This window comes from Branchiostoma belcheri, unplaced genomic scaffold, assembly GCF_001625305.1.
Source record: "Branchiostoma belcheri isolate BF01 breed outbred unplaced genomic scaffold, Haploidv18h27 scaffold6, whole genome shotgun sequence".
Lineage (NCBI taxonomy): Eukaryota > Metazoa > Chordata > Leptocardii > Amphioxiformes > Branchiostomatidae > Branchiostoma > Branchiostoma belcheri.
Window position 1 is genome coordinate 5,115,990 of NW_017804242.1, and position 21,635 is coordinate 5,137,624.

General features: G+C 39.5%; 1 protein-coding gene across 2 annotated transcripts in view; it reads left to right on the top strand.

Moving 5' to 3' along the window:
* Window positions 1-279: 279 nt before the first annotated feature.
* LOC109482655 (mediator of RNA polymerase II transcription subunit 27-like) overlaps window positions 280-21,635 on the top strand; it is a 34,516-nt gene continuing 13,160 nt past the window's right edge. Inside the window, exons 1-4 of one of the 2 annotated variants that reach the window (XM_019785477.1) lie at window positions 280-480; window positions 2,581-2,725; window positions 6,269-6,396; window positions 7,798-7,909. In XM_019785477.1, coding sequence (XP_019641036.1) covers window positions 287-480; window positions 2,581-2,725; window positions 6,269-6,396; window positions 7,798-7,909 — 579 coding nt within the window. In that variant the 5' untranslated portion in view covers window positions 280-286. The remainder of the gene's footprint in view (window positions 481-2,580; window positions 2,726-6,268; window positions 6,397-7,797; window positions 7,910-21,635) is intronic. The other variant, XM_019785478.1, reaches the window with a different exon arrangement.

Here is a 21,635-nt window from a genome sequence, read left to right on the forward strand (position 1 = left end):
ATTTTGCTTATGTTCACTCCCAGGCGACTATGATTGCACAGTAGACAGGAAATTTGGGGGACGTGTGCCTGAAGAAGGGTTGACATTCCGATGTTGATTATTTTTCTATTGTCCCCAAAATGTCCCAAAGTGTCTTTTTAGCTGTCCCAGCCTAAATTTTAGTGGACTGTGGCCATTGGATCACCTTTGATTTCAAGTTTTGATTGTTGACCAATCAGCCAACGAAAAGAAAAGGGTGAAAAGTTTGAAGTTCCCGCCCGCCAGATGCACCACGGGAAAAACAAAGATGGCTGACGTCGAGGGAAATCTCAAAACCATCTCCAAGGCTATCCAGACCACGCAGCGGCTCCGTGGCAGCGTCGGCAGGGTCTTCTCACAGCTCCGGGATGGCATGGAAGGCGGGGAGACCGCTGGGGAGAGATCTAAGGCCTTCTTGGACCAGCTGAGAGAGAACCTGTTGGCCGTGAACAAGGAATATGAGTGAGTTGTGGGGAGGGGGGCAGTATGCTTTGTTTACATGTGTACAGCAGCAAGCGTGCATGTGACATTTACGTGCACCCACCGAATTAAAAGGGTGGACTCAATTTTAACGTTCACGCTGTCACTTTTCCGGTAAGCAATGTTAATGTCACTTGTAAATTATGGTAGCTGCACTGTGATGACAGATGATTAACTGTTATGTTACTAGTATTGACATATACAAATTATGTATTGGCAGCCAGACGGAGTATATATTATAGCAAACTGTCAAACCAGGGTCAAACTGAAATAACATAGTTAGTAAGTACCTATTACCAACTCATAAAAGAACAAGAAGTAGTCATGCCTTGAACTTGAAGTACCAGAGTTATCAACCAATGATGGAGGTGTTAAAAAATTCATTCTTTGTCTTGTCTTGTCTTGTTCGGGTACTGCACAACACCCCTAGATTGGGGTAAAACGTGCAGAGGAGCTGTGCGATGCGTTATTGCTGCTTCCTCAGGTGTTGTAGTACTGCAGCGTTGAACTTCGTGGGTTCCGCAGTATCAGTTATCTCTTGGGGCAAAATGTTCCAATCTCTGACAGTTTGTGGAAAATATGAATATTTGTAGCAGTCTTTGTGAAACGTTAGAGGTTTGTATGAGTTGGAGTTGAAGTGTCGCGATTGGCGCGGGATAGGCGTCAACAAGGTTTTGACCGGAAGGGCTGTTTTTGAGTGTCTTGCTTTCTGAAGTAATGTGAGTCTACTTGCTGTGCGTCTGTCCTTTAATGTGTCCCACCCTAAATCTGTGACCAATTTGGTAGTGCTGGCATAAGTATCATAGGTATTAGAAACAAATCTGGCCGCTCTTTTCTGGACCGATTCTAACTTGTGAATATGTTCCTTGTAGTACGGATCCCATGCAGCGCTAGCGTATTCAAGATGGGGTCTGACTAAACTAGTGTATGCATTCATCTTAACTGATTTAGGACAGCTATAGAGATTGCGTTTAATAAAACCTAATGATTTATTTGCTTTGGAAGTAATATGATGGATGTGTTCAGTCCAAGAAAGTTTGTTGTTTAAGATAACCCCTAGGTACTTGTGATTATTAGCCTCAGCTAGTGTATGGCTCCCTAGTTTGTAGTCAAATACTTTAGTTAAATGCGTTTATGGGTGTAGCGCATGACGTAGCACTTATCAGGGTGTAGTTCCATTTGCCAATTGCTCTGCCATGCGTCTAACATGTTTATATCATCTTGTAGTAGGATATGGTCATTGTCATTATTTATTTCTCTGTAAATGACACAGTCGTCAGCGAAAAGCCTGATGTTAGAGTTAAGGTTATCAGCCAGATCATTTATGTATACTAGGAACAATAAAGGCCCTAGTACGGTGCCTTGGGGTACTCCAGAAACTACTTCTGCCCAATCTGAATGTTCTCCCCCAACTACCACCCTTTGTTTACGTTTTTTTAGGAAGTTAGAAATCCACTGGAGGAGTTTGCCTCGGATACCGTAATTATATGTAGTTTTAAGAGAAGACGGTTATGAGGAACCTTATCGAAGGCTTTGGCGAAATTCTTTCCCAGAACTATCGCAGAGTGGAACTTGCTGTCACCAAGTACAGTAGGGGCATTGTCATTAGATAGCTTTAAACAATGTCTAGAGTTAGATGTTCAAGGGTTAGGTGTAACAAGTTGTTTGGTGTATAATGTAGCCATCTGCCGTCACACAGCATTCCTGCAAAGCTGGGTATGTTACGCCGAAGGGCGGTTATACCGGCTATACAGATACAGAAGCTGGTGTGTTACGCCGAAGGGCGGTTATACTGGCTATACAGATAAAGAAGCTGGTGTGTTACGCCGAAGGGCGGTTATACTGGCTATACAGATACAGATACTCGCTAGAATTCGGTAAGTACAGTGTATGGTCGGGGCTCAAAATATGTCCAAATTCCACCAGCATATGCATGTTGTAGGTAAAATTTGTCTGGTACAGTAATTTTTGTACACCTATATAGATAAATGTATGTTACATGCCCCAGTGAAGGTACATGTACATGTAGTATGCAGTAAAAATATTTTGACCCCCGGATGTTTGTCCTCCCCCCTGTACCAGTGAGTTAGAGAAGCTGAGTACTGCAGTGACCAAGCAGAGTGACCAGTTACCCACCGGCAGCAGTGGTCTGCTGAGCCTGGACCCTGTACAGGACAAAACTCCACTGTACGGACAACTGCTGCAGTCTTACAAGTGGTCCAACAAGGTGAGGTTCTAAGGTTTTATTTATACTATAGTAATATTATTTATATATAGTAGGGAAGTGTTATCAATCCTTTTGTTTGTTTGTTTGTGTGTGTGTGTCTCAGGGCTCTAGACAGAAAAAGAGATTTTTGTACAGGATGGCTAGTGCCTGGAATGAGATGAAGTTGTAATGATGTATAGAATCTTTGTATTGATGTATATAGATCTCCGCTGTGTGTTACTGTTAGTATTTTTGCTACTGTTAGTTTATGTTTGATATATTCCCTGTGTGTCATATGTGTGTACATGTCAGAATGGAACACAGGAAGAATAGCTACAGTTTGTATGATAAAGGTGGATCCTAATAAAGTCAAGTCAAGGGGGAGAAGTTCACACCCCAAAGAAACACCCCTACGCTGGTTGAAAGACAGTGTGGGGGGTCCAAATCACACTACCTTGCCAGCTTAACTTTAACTGTAACTGCTGTTTAAAGCTATCTATTAGACTATAGCATGAGGATGCCTTTGGTTAGTCAACCCAACAAGCAACCTTGGCTTAAAAAAACTTTCTTTGTACTTACTCAAACTACAGCAAGAACTTGGGTTTCACAGATCACCAATTCTAGATCTCAAGGGCTTGAAATACATGCACAATGATGAAAAGAACTTTTATTCCTTTGATTTTAAGTCATTATTCCACATTACATACTTCACTACACGCATTCAAACTAAACGTGAGAGTTAGGATCTCTCTGTAGCCATGTTAGTTTGGCTGACATGATCATTGCTTGGTCACAAGGAAGTAAATACCTTTACTAATGATGCCAACTTGAACATCAGATTACACACACACATGGGTGACCTTTTTCATGTCCTATGGGCCATGCTAAATGATGGGGTATTGTAGATATTCTACAAAAATTTTAAAATAATATCAAAGAGTTATGAAACAGATTTGAACTGTAATTTCCAACACAAGAAATTGGACTTCATGATGAACTGTAAATTCCAACACAAGAAATTGGACTTCATGATCACTAGATCCACTGCTTACCAAGTCATGCTCAAGAAACGTCAGTGTGAATACAATGTACGTCTTAATGTATTGTTCTTTATGACAACAGTTAACCTTTACGTAACCAACACCAAGTAAATTGGGACTTACCCCAAATTTTCGACTGACTCCGTCAGCCTTGTTCACGGAATGGACCCTTCTACTGCAGCTTCCGGGACGTGACGTCGGAAACACGTGGTTGCAGCAGAGGGTCATACGTGGCAGATAACCTATGACGCTCCCCGTCTCTGTTCAGTGTTGGACTCTGTCTTCCTCCCTGTACTGTTCCTTGCATGATGGTTTTGGCTAGTCCCAATGACCATGACACGTGGCCATATCACTTCTTTCCATTTCTCAACAGTGTTTTTATTTATATTTCAGAATCCATTGCCTACCTCTCTTTCTTTCTTTCTTTCACCCTGGTCTGTTCCTTGCATGATGCTTTTGGCTAGTCCCGATGACCATGACATGCGGCCATACCACTTCAGTCCCCGTTTCTTTACCGTAGTTATAGGAGGTCTTCATATCCTGACCTAACCTTCATCAATCTAAAATTGAGTCTGATGCGGTCATATTCCTTGCCTAACAGCCAGACATTGGCTGATGAGTTGAGGTGAACCACCCAACGGCCCATTAACCTTCTGTCAAAGCCATACATGTAACTACTATGGAGTTACCTGTACCGAAAGGATGGTGCCGCCATTGAAGCTTTGTGTGATTTATCGGCGTAGTTAGCGTGCGCGGAACTTTGGTCTCCCTCGAGACGCCACGCATGCTGAAGTATTCATTTCTTCATCTTGCTTTAGTGACCCCCGGGTCAAAATCAATCCCAGTGATGATGGAATCACTAATATTTAAGTAAGTCTGGCTGGAACTGTACTGATACATGTTACAGGGCAGCTTGGATGTTTTGAAACCACCTCGGTTTTGCAAGAGACTTCGATGAGAATTGATGAAAAATTTGACTGAAATCAGTTACTAGTGTAAATAATAAAAAATAAGGAAGTTGCAATTTAGAAATTAAAAGTAGAGTTGAGACTACATGACCAGAACTAAGTTTGTATAATATCAGTGCTTGAAAAAAACTTTTTTCTGCATACCTGCTCCAATATACATAATTCATCGAATTTCTGTAGATCTTGATGTACTACATGTAGTATATAATGAAAAATTGTTCTTTCTTTAATTTTTCCCAGCATGCCACTGTAGAATTAGGAATACTACATGACATACAGCCAAAGATACAGTTTTTGGAAATATAATAATTGTTATACGTTACTCTAGAGTGTAGTTTGTAGCCCATTGTGTCTCAGGTGTACTTTAACATATACGCCAGTGTACCCCATAGTATAATTTTTGGCCCTATAATGTACATCTATACCATAGGGTGCAGTTTGTAAGCTAAGTAGCCCTCTGTGCCCCCAGTGTAGTTTAACATGTAAACACTTACCCACAGTACAGTTTTTTGCTATATAATGTACATGTATGCCATAGACATGTAGGGTGTTAGTTTGTAGTCTTGGGACACTCAGTCATGCAGTACAGCTTTGTAATGCTAGGGGGCACCACTTAACAGTCCTGATTCCAGCTTGAGCGTATTTTAAACGACTCCACACTTATAAAGACTCCCCTCCCAATTGTGTACATATAGTACTTTAGCATGATAAAATTGTAGATTATCTGATCTGTGCCAAATTTGATGTATATAAGGATTAGGCTAATGGTTGTACAGGATTTGGCTGTCTCAGATATTTGTAGCCCCTGAAGGCAGTCATCAAATATTTGTCTCATGGCATGCTGAATGTACAGTGTAGGTTAGCAGAGTTCAGCTGAAACAAAAACATGTCATTCCTACAGAACCATGTCATTCCTACAGAACCAATATTGTCAATTTCCAATAGAACCATGTCATTCTTTCAAAACCATGTCATTCCTACAGAACAACCTCATTCTTACAGAACCATGGAATGATTACAGAACCATGTCATTCCTACAGAACCATGTCATTCCTACAGAACCATGTCATTCCTACAGATTGTCATTTCTGCAGAACCATGTCATTCCTACAAAATCACCTCATTCCTAAAACCATGGCATAATTGCACAACCAAGTGATTCCTACAGAACCATGTGATTCCTGCAGAACCATGTCATTCCTGCAGAACCATGTCATTTCTACAGAACTATGTCAGGCCTTGAAATTAACTTTTCTTAATATTGTCCCAGCACTGTCCCTATATCAATTTCAACTGTCCCGACCTGCTTTTCGAAAGTATTGTTTGACTTTTGTATGACAAAAATAGGAAATTTGAGGGGACTTTTACGAAGCCAAAAGCCAGGATGTGTTCCTGGTGAACAAAAGAAGGGCTGACATTCTGTGGTTGATTATTTTTCTGTTGTCCCCAAAATGTCCCAAAGTTGTCCCAAAGTTATAGTTGTCCCGGCCAAAATTTTAGTGGTGAGTGGCCATCGGGACACCTTTAATTTCGAGCCCTGCATGTCATCCCTACAGGTACATGAACATGCAGGTTACACAGCCCAGCTCCTGAACCAGAACTCCCTGAAGCGCTCGTCCATGATGACTGGACTGTCCACCAAACGTCGCAAACCCCAGTCTACCAGCCACGCCCTGCCAGGACAGTAAGTCCCATTACATGTATATCTGTTCTCATGACAATGTCAATACTTATCAATGCAAATACTTTACCCTTCAGCATGCTTAAAAGTTAAAGTCATTTGGCACAAAAGGCAGGAAGAAGGTTAAAGGCACCCAATTAATGGAATTTCAAATCAAAGCAGCAAAACTGGATTTTAAAAGTCAATTTTCTGGCCATTCTTTTAGTGTAGTAAGTTCATTTGATCATATCCCATATAACATAATGATATGTGTGAAAAAAATTGAAGTGAAATGTTGCTTATGGTGATCGCTGGTTTTGTTTGATATGCTGGTTCTACTTCTAGCTATTTATGAGTGGTACCAAAAAAATTAGCTTGTTTTGGGGCTATTTCAAATGTTTAAAGTATGAAATGAAGGTAGATATGTGCTCAGAAATGGCAGTAAATGTCAATATCAAACAGATTTCCTCATCCAGAGCTTTAGTTTTGCCTTTAAACACTTGTCTGTATTTTGTACATGTCATCATGATACAAAAAAAAAATCATAAGATGTATTACAACTTGCATTGTCAATTCCTTCCAACAGTTCAGTGAACTTTTTAACCTACTTACATAGATAGAGTTCATAAAGTTACCAGATCAGTGTCAATTCCTGAATGCTCCCATCACTCATAATGCCATCCTCGGCATAGAAATAGTGATCAACCGCACTGTGAGACGCGATTCCACATCTCAAACCTGGAAGCGCAACGATAGTGTCTCACACAGACTCCGTAATGTGTGGAAAAGCCACTTTGTGATGCTATCGCGCGAGACAGCATCTACACGAACAGTCAAAGCTTTTAAACTGTCAGTGCAGGGCGCATCACTAAGTACTTAAAGTGTGCAGAATGTGGTCCACTGTACGTTGATATAATGGTGCAGGGTTGATAAAGTCTTGCTTTAGGACAGTTGGATAAAGGTTGATTTAACTTTAAGCAAGTCGGATAAAGGTTGATTTAACTTAAAGCATTAGTTACCACTTTGCGCACCAAGCAATAGTTCTACTCACACAACACAATGTTAATTTTAAACCTGCCATTTTCAAGTATAGTACATACTAGATTCTTTATTGACTCGACAAAAGTACAGGGACTTAAGTATGGTCTCCTACTAGTCCTAGTTCTACAACTAAGATTGAACAGAACAACATACATGTGTGAATAAAATCATAATATATGTATGCACTATGTACAGAATATGTCAGTGGCAACATTGGAGGATAATAGTATTGTTTTATGAAGTTATAATATGAAGTTCTGCTGCAATGTTTTAAATCCTTTTGATCCATAAATTTGCATGACTTTTGACTGCGATTTGCACTTGTGTACAAATGTACAAGGGGAAGTTATTTTAGATCTGTACTGTATGTGTATGTAAAATGTGAGGTCCTGTGATCTGCAGGTATGTAGATGCTGTGGTTGCCAACCTACAACGCCATTTTCCCAACATGAACATCACCATGACCAGACCTTTTGGCCAGTCAGCTGTACTACAGGTGTGTAGAGCATTATTTGCAGTTAAGTGTAATTATATGTTACCGAAGGAAAACATATTGTTTTTGCTCAGTGTCTTCTTCCTCTTCCTCCTCCTCTTCTTCTTCTTCTTCTCCAAACAGTGACCTCTGACCTGAATCAATGTTTTGTCTGTCACCATGGTAACTGGTTTTGGGTTACATCATGCTGCAATTTCATAGCAGGAGGGATTTAGACCCCTGTGACTGTCTGACCACATATATGAATGTGTTTGAGTAAGAATTAATAGAGCAGACCATTTGCGAAGGTAAACATTAAGCATTTGCCTTTCTATTGTAGCATTGTAATATGTACTGTGATATTATTAGCTAAACCTCAACTATCATTCAAAATTTCATCTATCACATGTACACCCACAATACTCTTATTTGCCGCTTCTCTTGCCCACAGTGCTTTGCTTTATCACCAACTGCAGATATACTAGTAGTTGAAGTTTAGCAAACACCTGCTAGGGGGCATTGTTGAGCTGTTCCACATGTACCTGCTAGTTGGCTGTTATAGTGGTTGGTTATTTTTAACCGGTTATAATGTTGGATGTGGTGCATCTTTATGCCTATAATATTTGATAGGTAGGTTGTGTTGGTAAGACAAAGGTCAAATTCAATTATGTGGCTTTGAAGTCATATGGTATTGCAGCGGTGTACAAATATATATACGTGGGTATGCTATCTTTTACTGTGTATTACTATTAGGATTTTTTTGCAAGACTTTTCTTCTTGTTTTTTTTTTTTACATTACAATATTTTGTTTAGAGGCAAACAATTGAAAAATCAAGACAATACCTTTATGTTCTTTTTATTTCTAAGGCACACATATACATGTAAGACACACTAAATCTTTTTTACATGTAGCTAAGAGTTACACAATATTGTACAAGCCTGATTTGTACTGACATGTATGACATGTATTTAAAAAGGCATCGTAGGAAATCTCCTAACACGTTTGTACAATAATTATACACGCATGCATAGAACATACATAATTATACAGTGGGTGCTTACATGTCCAGTACAAGAACAACAAGAAATGCTTATGCATCTCTACATGTGTAAATCTGGTCCATGTACAAATGTATTAGCACAGTACAGAGGCCCAATTATAAACCGGTTCAAACCCCACTAAGTGAATATTTGGTCCTTCACTAAATTTAACCCAAGCACTATGTATAGTCTTTGAAGACGATGTCCCAATTTGATTAGTACATATCAGCTATTATATACTAGGCAAGGCTTCAACAGCATACAATGTGATCATCAATGGCCCTTCCGTGTAGTTACCAGGTATATGTAGGTTCCAAAAGTACATGTTGGGAGCATATTTTACTACATGTACATATCAGACACATATAGACACAAAGGACTTTGTTGTACATATACAATACATGGTCAATTACGTCCTCTTTCAATCAATGATAGTATGCAATAATTATTCCTCCATAATACAGTTGGTACATGTATTCCATTTTTTACAGGATTCTTTCAAACGTCAAACGGTAACCCTTGTTTGTAATTTCCTAGTTAAGAGTAGTAAAAACTAGTCAGTACAACAATTGCAAGGCATATAATTCCAAAGATCCTAAGTAATGACACACTACAAATGTACATACTTTGTAATTATGTATGTACAAATGTATACATACATGTAATGTTACGTGGAGTAGAATTTCACAGTTGATTGTCATATATATGTACATTGTATTGAACAATTTTATAAACTTGAGATGTCTCACTTTAACCAGTTTTACACTTTATAGCATTCAATTTTATAGATGCTTTTTTGTTATTTCTATGTGCAAATAAGATTAAGAGGAAATCATGAGAAAGGGCTAGAAATGCATTGCCTTAGTTAACATGATTTGGTTGACTTAAAGTTGGAGACTGTTCCAATTTGAAGAAAGATTATGTCTGTCTTTTCCTGAAAATGTATAGTGTAAACCACATATTAAAATTTTAAACCTGGCTTAGATAGACAGCAGAATTTATTTCTCCAAGGCTTTCTAAGAAATTGTATAGAGATGTTGATCCTTTCAATATTTTACACCAAATCTCCAGACATACATACATGTATATTCATACAATTCCTGGTTCTGTCGGCTAAATTGCCAATTTCATGCACCAGTGCCTTTTTTGATAATTATTGGCTCAATGTTTAATTTTTAGGTCCATATTCAAACATTGCAACACTTTATATTATAATTACAGGTAGCATCATGGATCAACATGTTAATATATTAGTATCTCCGTGGGGCTTACAATGTACACAATAAAGTTTCATTAGGATTGATTTTGTTAAGCCCACGGATAGTACTGAGTCAGACATTGAGTTGTGCCACAAGTACTTCTAATGATTGTTTTTGAACCTTTGCCAGTAAGGCTGTATTTGTACAGGGAGGACTTTTTAAAGCTGCTCTGTACTCCAGACTGGGGTTTATACAATGATCATTGGATTAATGTGTGTCTTAAATTCAATATTCAACAATGTCAAAGTTCCCTAGGCTCAGTAGGCTGACTTTGGTTTCGAAAATTAATTGTAAATCCTTGATGCCTCCAGGAACAAGAGAGTCACGCACGTTCATTATGAGACCCCCACCTTTGCTTTAGATTGCCGAGATTATGACGGGTATTTAGCCTCCTGTATAGACTTCTAGCAGTTTGCTTTTAAAGGTTAGAGCGGCAGTTTCTTTTGGAAGGGACTCCTGGGCCCTATTAAGGGGAAGAGCTGTGTCCACAGATTGCGTAGCTGTGTATTGCCCACTTTTTGGAGAGGTGTACATCTGTAACTCCCTATGCGGCATAACTCCCTTAGGCTGCACTAGAGAACATTAGCCCGTAAAATTTGTAATAAAAGACCATGTGTCAGCACAAAAGAAACAGACGCTTTTCTCCAAAAAGTGTGCAAAGGAGGCGTCCATTTTTGTTGATTTTGTAAGTATCTTGTCAGAATCATGTTGCAATCAGTTTGGTAATACAAAGTTCTGTCAGTGAAACCCTGTTGAAAGAAGCATTTGAGCACATATTGATTAAGCAAGTTTAACAAGTTCTCAGAGAAGAGATTGTTTTGCTTGAATTCATTCTGACAAGTTTACCATAGGTTTAAGCCTGAATACAACCCTTCAATGTGTGTTTCGTGGGGGAAAACTTTCATCAACTTGGCAGACAACAACAGGCCCTTACTACAATAATATTTCTTACTTCGGTCAGCAAAACCCTCAAAGTAAAATACAATGTACATGAAGAAATAATTGCCAGAGATTGTCTTGCTACCTTTCTCTTATGAGCTCATGTCAGACATGAGGTGTCGTTGGTAACAGCGGTGCATTATACAACTTACTAGTACCTGTGTTACTGTTAAAGATGTGTTTGTCCATGGTTTCTAGCTTCTTCTCTCTCTCGGCTTTCTGTATAACGTGGTTAAAGTTTGTGACTATAACTGTCACTGGTAGGGTGATCAGTAGAACACCGCTGAGCGAGCATATACCCGTGAGGGTCTTCCCCAGCCATGTTTTTGGCACCATGTCGCCGTAACCGAGTGTAGTCATTGTAACAATGGTGTACCAGAAGGTGGCTGGTATACTTGTGTACTTCGTGTTCTCTACGCCCTTCTCGATGTAGAACATAAACGTGGAGAATATCACCACGGCGATGAGCATGGAGAACACCAGGAACCCCAGCTCCTTCATACAGTTCCGTATCGTGTAGCCGAGGAGTCGCAGCCCCGTCGAGTCGCGGGAAAACTTCAGGACTCTGAAAACGCGGAAGACTCTCAACGTCACGAAGATCGCGTTGACATTGCCGGTGTCCGTGAGGCACAGGCCGATGTAGAAAGGTAGAATAGCTATCAGGTCTATGATACTCATGCCGCTGGAAACAAACTGCGCCCTCTTGGGTGCAGCGTAAACCCTTAGCACGTACTCCACGGTGAATATCGCAACGCAAGCCGTGTCTAAACAAGTGAATATCAAGTTATACTTATCGCCCATTGGAGTGGATGAAATTTTGGCTCCGTCGGTTTCTTGTACAGGCACTGTTTCGATGATGTTGGCCAAAATGGATATCATCACGAAAAATCCAATGATGTAGTTGAAAGCTGGAGCGATCTGTGGCATGCCAGATTTTTCCGGATCTTCAAACATCTGCCACAGGTTCTCCCGAAAAGTTCTCTTCTTTTGCATCTCAGTTTCCGCTTCCTTTTCTTTATTGTTAGGTTTGCTGGCATGTCTCTCTGGGTAGAGAGTCTCCTTTTCGGCATCCTTGTAGTCTTGGTACTCCTCGAAGCAGCAGTCTTGGATTACGTCAGGTACAATTCTGTAGAACTTCAGCTCGTTCTCAAAGGCAACGTGACACTCGTATTTGGGGAAATGAAGTTCTCCTGTACTGTAGTAGTTGAGGATGTACCTGAAGAGATGAGGGTCCCGGTCAAAAAAATACTCGTTGTTTCTCTCGTCGAAGAAGTAGTCTATCTCACAGCTGCCCAACAGCGTTGTCGGATGCTGGTCCAGATTTGTACGCCAAGTTTCGAACTTGATCCCGCTTACGTTGATCACAACTCTTTTGTCGTTTTGACTCTTGTGACAGTTCACAGAGTGGACCACCGAAGGATCTGTAAGACAAATCTTATTGATTTACTTATAATTATAGCTAATATGTTTTAATAATTATCATTCTATATGATATTGTATGGAACTGAAATGGGGGACTTGAACAAGCCTCACATTTTCTTTAAAATTTGTACATGTTATTTATCTAATTTGCTTTTAAACATTTGCAAATAAACAAAGAAGCAAAGAATCCATTGGTTAGACATTGGGTAGAACACAACATTGTCCAAAATGAATCAAGCAACTGGATAAACTGTCTGATGAGTCAAACATTTTATATAGCAGTGACAGTCAGGTGAAAGGTTTATCTGCGGCCAGTTCCAAAAGCCTATTAAATGTAGGGGTGCTTCTGAAATATTACATTAACCACAAAACCAGCTACCTTAAAAATAAAAATACGGGCATCATCACAGTCATGCCTTCAGACGACATAGCAAATGACATGCTGGTAAAATAAAGGGAGCCGTGAGTTTTACCTGAAAACGCGTAAAACCAACTGACCACAATACTCCTGCAGGAGGGATACCTCCTTCACGGAGTAAAAATTAAATTGATCTGGCCTTACCTGCAATGAACAGCAACCTCCTCATGGCCTCTGCAAAGGAATACCTCATCTTGGTAGTCATGGCACTCATCTTTGAAGTGCTGCCTTCACAGGAACTTTTCTACACCAGTGAATAGGGTTCCTTTAGATCAAGGCAGGCAGCTTCCACACTGCTGAATTATGCCATCTCTTTGTTCGTAATACTCCTGGAATTCAGGTTTGAGAGATGTAGGTATAGAAATTTGTGTTCTAGTTTGTAGAAACTAATGCGTTCCTTCACTTCAAGGCCCTGTTGTGAGTGGTCAATAATAGTGTCTGGGTCTATTTCCTCTGTAGCCTCTCCAAGGTGCTGAATCATGTGTGATTGGAGAAGTTGTCTTCATACGGCTTAGCCAAGTTGTTTAAAAGTTGATTCCAGGAATTGAATTAACTTGAAGGCCCTGTTGTGAGTGGTCAATAACAGTTTTTGTGTCCATTTCCTCTGTAGCCACTCCAAGGTGCTGAATCGTGTGTGGTTGGAGAAGTTGTCTTCATACGGCTTAGCCAAGTTGTTTTAGAAGTTGCTTCCAGGAATTGAATTCACTTCAAGGCCCTGTTGTGAGTTGTCAACAACAGTGTCTGGGTCTGTTTCCTCTGTAGCCTCTCCAAGGTGCTGAATCATGTGTGGTTGGAGAAGTTGTCTTCATACGGCTAAGCCACGTTGTTTTCAAAGTTAGTTCCGGGAAATCTGCATAAACTTTGTTCCTAACTCTTTCAGAATGGCAAGCTATGGAAGAACATGCTTTGTTGTGATGGCATACGAAGCTTCACTTCAGTCTGAACTAAACAACAGAATGTCTTTGTGACTGTTGTCCCATCCAACATTTTGCTGCTTTTTTTTCATGTTGCATACATGTGCGCAGTGTTCATCCTCTGGTCCTTCCTGATACAAATATCTTGTGAAAAAGAGGACCCAATCCTAGCAAAGTTCCTGAATTTCTTTACACAATGCCTCTTCAACTTTTGAGGTGAACAACTTTTGTCAGTGAGCACAGCGCAGGCATCTATTTTTTAAACCCCTTCCTTGTTACTTATTTACAAAGTAAGCTATCAGCTCAGTCCTGTCTCTTCTTGCTTGTAACCAGTAATCCACTGTAATCCACTCTTTCTCTGGCCTATTATCATTTTATCCTGCAAGGTCTTTGCTCCTGCAATGTGCTTTCATTGTGTCAGTTGTATCTCTGTTTGTTTTTTTGTTCCTCACAAAGACAAAGTTGCAGCTGGAATAGTCCTTGATAGTCCAGTACGTCTACTTTCTTAGGTGTAGCTTATCACCAGTCTCCAGTCCTTTTGGTATCTGTAAAGAAGCAACAGAATAAAAGACGAAATTATTCACACAACACCTGAATAATGTTCAAGTTGGACACAATGTTGATATGAAGTACATTCTTCAGGGTAGCAGTGCTTCATGTGATGAAAGTAAAAGAGAATAAATCACATGTACTAGTAAGTAAAACTTGCATGCATGGTGCAAGTAATTTTGAAAGATACCTAAACTAGTGTATATTTATGTTGAAGAAAAGTCTCTCCACTTATTTCAGTAATTACGATGGGAAGATCAAGTGTTATGCTCTTCTTCTTCTTCTTCTTTCCCGTACGTGCACAACCTCAATAAGTTGAGGGCTCCGGCACGGTGAGGGGTAGGGGTTTTTGGTTTGGATTTGGGGTGTCGCTCTTATTTTGTATTGTGTATATGATGTGTATATATATGTTGTTGTAGTCTGTTGGCTACAGACTACAAGCTCCTCAATGGGCAGGGGCGCCACTCCCTGTCCGCCAGCTGGGTGGCGGTGAGTACCCGTGACTCTTGTTTGAGGTTTACAAGGTGTGAATGGCATTTTTAAATGCCTGCAGTGACTTTGCTTTCACCACACTATCTGGTAGGCGGTTCCATTCTCTAACAGTTTTAGAGAAGAAGGAATTTAGGTGATAGTCAGCTCGTGAGCTTGGAGGGTGGAGGGCTAAGCTGTTTTCAGTGCGAGAGGGAGCTCGTAGCCCCTTGCTTGCTAGCGGCATGTGCATAGCTACAATGTTATTTGTGATCTTATAGAACATCTGTAAGCGGGCGTTTCGCCTCCTTTCTACGAGCAAAGGCCAGTCAAGTGTGACTAACATGTTAGACACACTAGACTGCCGTCTGTAGCGGCGGAGGGCAAAACGCGCCGCCCTTCTTTGAACAGCCTCCAGGTTCCTTATATTACTCTGGGTATAAGGATCCCATACCGTCTGACAATACTCAAGTATAGGGCGCACTAGGGTTTTGTAAGCCCGGGCCTTGACCTGTGGATTTGCAATGCTAGCCTTAGTACTTGAGCTTTTCCTTCATGGGTGTACAATACATGTACTTCGTGTTAGAAGTTGCCTCATGGGACCAATTATAACTACTTACACATCTGTGATTGACAACAAGGCATGCAGGTTATGATACAACAAATATTTAGTGCCATCAACTGCTTACTTGCTTGTCATTCAACAACAAAAAATGGAAATTATATTCAGTGAACTATTGATATTAACCATAATAATGATATTAAAATCAATAAACAGTCGCTGAATATGATACTTAGGCCACACCAATTTAATTTGTTGGTCCTTGGATTTTTTCAGAAAAAATCTGAAGTGATGTGCAAAAAAAAAATGAAAATGAAATGACAAAATTTCTATCTATAGTTTCAAATTGTTGTGTTGGAAAAGATACAAATGTATCATCTGCAAGGGGCGAAATTCTGACGCAACGTTGACCAAACATCTGAAAACCTTTGCAAATCAGTATGGTAGCCTAATCTTGTAAACCAATCTTCCAAATTGAGAATTATATCCAAGTACATTGTACTCTATTGTCGGTAGTTTGGGTAGTGCATGTTACATGTATAAGGCTTCCATTTTTTTCATAATGAAGAAACCTAGTACTGAACTTTGGGGCAAGTTTGCATTAAAATGCTTGAATATACTTCCTTTTAATCAGTGCATGCTGTTTATCACTTTTCAAGTACTCATGATTGATAATCCAGATTATCGTGCAATATGTAGGATACACAGTTAATACCACTGGATTACTTAGAAGGCATTTATCAAAGAGTTAGACAATGACAAGTTGACTACAGTTGTGCCAGAAAACAGTCTTGCTGTTAGTAGCAGCTTTTCTACATTATCAAATATGGGGCTCAAAATCCCACCAGCATATGCAGGTTTATGCAGGTAAAATTGGAGCTGTGCAGGTATTTCTGATGTCTACCTGTACCTAACCTGCACTGGTCCATGTACTGGGTATATGCAGGTTAGTGTAGGTAAAACTGGAGCTGTGCAGGTATTTCTGATGTCTACTTGCACCTAACCTGCACTGGTCCATGTACTGGGTATGTGCAGGTTAGTGCAGGTAAAATTGGAGCTGTGCGGGTATTTCTGATGTCTACTTGCTCCATTAAAAATTTCTGAAAGATGTATCAGCAACTAGACATCCTTAGTTTAGAGACATGTCTCCCAACTTTTTTTTACAGTTAAATTTTCCATTTGCTTCCTGAAATACATCAATATTCTTTTAACAACATATCCAAAAGCTTTGTCAGCAACTTAGGCTTGATAACTTTTTGAGGTAAGTCATCTATTTTTCACACAGTTTTCTCTCCAAAATACATCAATATGCTGTTTTCAAAAAGCTTTTTACGAACATGACACTGTTTTTGAACTATTTTCCTTACAGTTTAATTTTTTATTTGCTTGCTGAAATACCATCAAATTACCATCTCCGAAAGCTTTGTCAGCAACCAGCGAGAGGTGTGTCTTCAAACTATTTTTCACACAGTACATGTAGATGCTCTCAGAAATACTTCAATATGCTGTCAACAACATTTCCAAAAGCTGTGTCAGCTACTAGACATCCTATATATAGTTTTTAAGATCACGACACTGTCCTTGAACGACTTTCCTAACAGTTTAATTTTTAATTTGCTCACTGAAATACCACCAATAACATCTCCGAAAGCATTGTCAGCAACTAGCAAGTAACAAACTATTTTTCACACAGTTTGCTCTCAGAAATACATCAATATGCTGTGAACGACATTTCCAAAAGCTGTGTCAGCTACTAGACATCCTACTAGTAGTTTTCTAGTACCGTTCAAGACAGAGCTAATAAGTGTGTCAGCAAAAACTAATTTTGTTTTTAAAGACAAGTAGTTCACAATGATTTTATTATTTTTCTGACACTTAGATGTCAAGAATATGCTGTATAGTAACTATACATTTAAAATCTTTACTCACCTAAACCTACAAAAATATTTGGATGCACTGGTGCACCCACACAGAAAAACTGGGTGCACAGCTCCAAATTTGGGTGTACTAAGGTGTTTTCAAACTATTTTTCACACAATTTGCTCTCAGAAATACATCAACATGCTGAAAACGACATTTCCAAAAGCTGTGTCAGCTACTAGACATCCTAGTTTTCTACTACAGTTCCAGACATCGCTAACAAGCAGAATGGGATGAATGAAGAGCATTGACTTGGTTTTCCCCAGTTGCCTTTGATGTGAGAGGAGCGGCTATAGAGGGAGGGCGGCTCGTGGTCCCAGGAGAAACAATTACCAGTCTCTTCCAGAATCAAGGCAGAAGTCATCCAAATGAATCCCATAAGGGATAAACTAGAAAGGGTAACTGCGACGAGGCAAAGAATGCCAAAATTCAAGTCAAATCTTTTCTGGCCAGCACGTCAGCAGTAGCCTAGAATCCATCCGTTCCTTGTGAAGAAAGGAGCAGATTTGTTTGTTTGTTTGTTTCGAATAACCAGTAAACCGCCTTTAGGCATGACACACCAGTTTTGTACATGTACGTAAGACCAGACTGTAAGGTTTGAACCACTCACACGGGGAAGGTCCCCTACTCTTTTCAATAAGTGCGTTGGGTTCTTTAACGTGCGTGGGGTGTGGCTCTCCCAAACATGGGACCTCCATTTAACGTCCTATCTAAGGGACATAACTGAAGCTAGGTACTCATTTACATCTGAGTGAAGTGAGGAAAGTCATGTAAAGTGCCTTTCCCAAGGGCACAAGATCGGCGACAAATTGGGCAGGCTTCAAACCTGCGACCACTTGGGTGTGAGCCAAATGTGCTACCAACTGCGCCACACGACCCCAGATTCTTGGAACAGAGCAGACACACAGCGTGAAATCTGGATTTTTCAGAAATGTTCAGTTTTGTTGGGAGAAATTTGCAGAGTTGCCATTGGCCAGAAGTACAATTCAATTAAGGTGATAAGAAGCCTGTAACAGCCGTAGTACACAATCAGTGCCTGCCCTGTACATGTACATGTAAATGGAGGGAAGATAAGAGATCTAAGAAGTCTCTGGGACAACTAAAGGTTATCCAATATATATCAGCATGGCTGTAGGGGTGTGTGATTTGTCGGAAAAGTTGGTTGCTGTGGTCACTACAGCTCTGCATGCTAATGTTACAAAAGTTATACATGGCCTTTAAGTACAATTTTTCTCCATACCTGCACTGGTGCTGGCAACATTCAGAATATTACATACATGTACATGTATACAGTAACTGCACCAGACAGGGCTCGAAATACCCATGTTCAAAATGCACATGATTTTCAACATTTGCACTTAAGAATATTTTGAATGTGCACTTTTGCACCTAGAGCAGGAGGGGGAGGGGGGCATTGCAGGCAATTTAGAAGCAAAAATTACTTTAGATTTGGTGCTCCCAGCCCCAAGGACAGACACTTACTATTAGTAAGTGCAAGTTCCTGTTCTGTAACAACAGGAGTTTCTTGACTAATTTGTATCATCCTTGACTAGACTTTGGACTTTGAAAAAATATTGTCTTCACTTATTTGCATATCAATTTATAGTTCTTGCTTATAAATCTGCCATTCTCCTGCGGTCTCTTACTAGTCTTTGTGTTACTGACGAAAGCTAGTGGGTGCTTCCTGAAAGATCTGACCGTTTCCAAAATCATATCCAGTTGCTTGAGTAACTGTTTTTTGGTGGTATCTTATTACCTGTATGTCTAACCTTCACTGACATAAATGTAATTTTGCACATAAATTTTCCAAAGTGCACCTAAATTTTTTGCCAATGACAATTGTGCAATTTTGCACGTATCCGGAAAAAGGATTTTGAGCCCTGACAGAGAACGTTTACCTGCACTGCAGTTTCTTCCCTTTCAGTTCATCAAAATGAAACGTTTTGAAAACAATTCCTATTATGTAGTAGCATTCAATGATGCTACAATTAAGAGTGCAAGACAGTTTTGTGGAGTCAGAGTCTGCCTATATAAGTGTTGGAAAAATTTCAGACATACATATAAACACAGTTCCGGTTGTTTCTTTCTGTACAAATTAGAGAGGAAATTGTATCTTTACTGTTTCAAGAAAATTTTACCACATGGAAGTATGTGTGTATTCGTGTATGATATTTCAGACATCTAGGGTACCTTTTCACTGTGGATTTGCACTAATACAGTAACTTCAGCTGCTTCAGGCGCAAAATGCTTTTAGAAGATTACATCGGACTCTGTTGTATTAGGACTGTTTTACTAAACGGGACAGTAATTTGACGTCTTGTCAACCTAGAAAAAAGCACTTGAGGGAATAGTAGAACCACATACAGTTGCGTAGATATAGAGATATACTGTGTTTGAAAAAATATCAATATAGATGAAAGAAAGATGTTGACGTATACATATTTGGCTTGCAACTTTTTGTGAAACTTATGGTTTGTGCAACTTATGGTTTATGACAGTTATTTACAGTGATATTTAAAGCACTAATAAAAACTACCATACAAAAGTATAAGAAAAATACTATCATACAATCCACTCAAGTTGGTGAAGACTATTCAATATTGAAGACATTCAAGTAAATGATATTTATGGGCAAAAGTACTCTCCAAAACAGTATGGTTCCAATTCAAGGATTAACTATAAATCACCCATATGGTGGCATGGCAAACCTGCTTCTCATATTAGCCTCAAGGTCCACTCTTAATAATAGCCACACACTAGCTGGGCAGCCTTAGCTGTATCTTTAACCAATATCAATAAATAAATGATATTAAAAAAATCAAAACTAGAAAGGTAACATTTGCAAAGGAAATGCATAACCTTTGCATATGGTCTGCTCTGTTGATTCTTACTCAAACACATTCATATACATTTATATGGTAAAAGGAGTCTAAATCCCTCCTGCTATAAAATTGCAGCATGATGTAACCCAACACAAGTTACCATGGTGACAGGCATCTGGTTCAGGTCATTGACCTTATTTGGAGAAGAAGAAGAGGAAGAAGAAGAGAAAGAAACAAGGCAAAAACAATATGTTTTCCTTCTGCGATGGTAAACATAAAAACAGGATGACTATTAAGTCAGTATAAATATTGGATGTCGTGATCATCACTGTATCTTATAAGTAGCAGATTATGATTACAAAACACACATACATGTACATTTGTAGTTCGTTCAGAAAAGCTACGATGACTTCACCGTCTGTTTTGCAGGTCTGTGCCGGGGTAATGTATCATTTATGAACACATTAGAGAGGATATAATTCCTAGGATCCAGTTCCCAGGGGTGCCATTATGAGCAATACGGGTCACACACCTGAACAGACAGACGGATTAGGCTCAATGCTGCAATCTTACCCAATTACTGTTGTCAATAACAGCTTAGTGCAATGTAGGAAATGATTATAGGTCGTAACTTACTCAGATCAGTTTTATTGAAAACATGACAGCAGTGTTGTTTTCATGTCACATATTCAATATCTGCCAAACTGTGAAGAAAAGTATCTTCAAAGATATCGTCTTATTCAAATGCGTTGTAATTTGTAATGCATTCATACATGATGCTACCAAGTGCCTCAGAAAGTACAAGATGGTGGCATCGTACTGCTAAATGGCAAGGGTAGTGGACACTAGATTGAGAGATTGTCTCCACCCAGGTAAAATGGATACCTGACTTCAGTTGGGGAGATAAAAGGCAGTGGAAGTAGAGGGATGGGCTCTACCTTCCAATACCTTGCCTTAGACACAGTGGACTAACAACCAAAGTCCCCTATACTACCTCAAAAAGGCTATGGGACTGCCTTTACTTTTACCTTTTTTACCAGATAGGCAGCCTTACAAATAATTGTTCTGTTTTCTGATCTGTCTATAACCCAGTAGAACAGCTTGTATTGTGTCTTTCCTTGGTGCTGAAATTGTTGTTGGTAGTGTCACTGCCTTCCGTTGAATACTTTTCACCTTACCTTAATGTTTTTGAGTGTTACAGAGATTATTTATGTACTAATAGATTATATTAATGATGCACAATTATATATCTCACGCATTTCTCTTCTAAATGCCAGCTCAAAGTTACGACATTCTTAATTTCTTCATTATTAAAAGCGATCATAGCATTTGGTACTTGCAAAGATAATTATAAACACATTAACTGAGTCATAAAGAGGGACAACCATGTAGCTCTGATTTGTGACTGTACTAAAATTGCTTGATTATTACAAAGA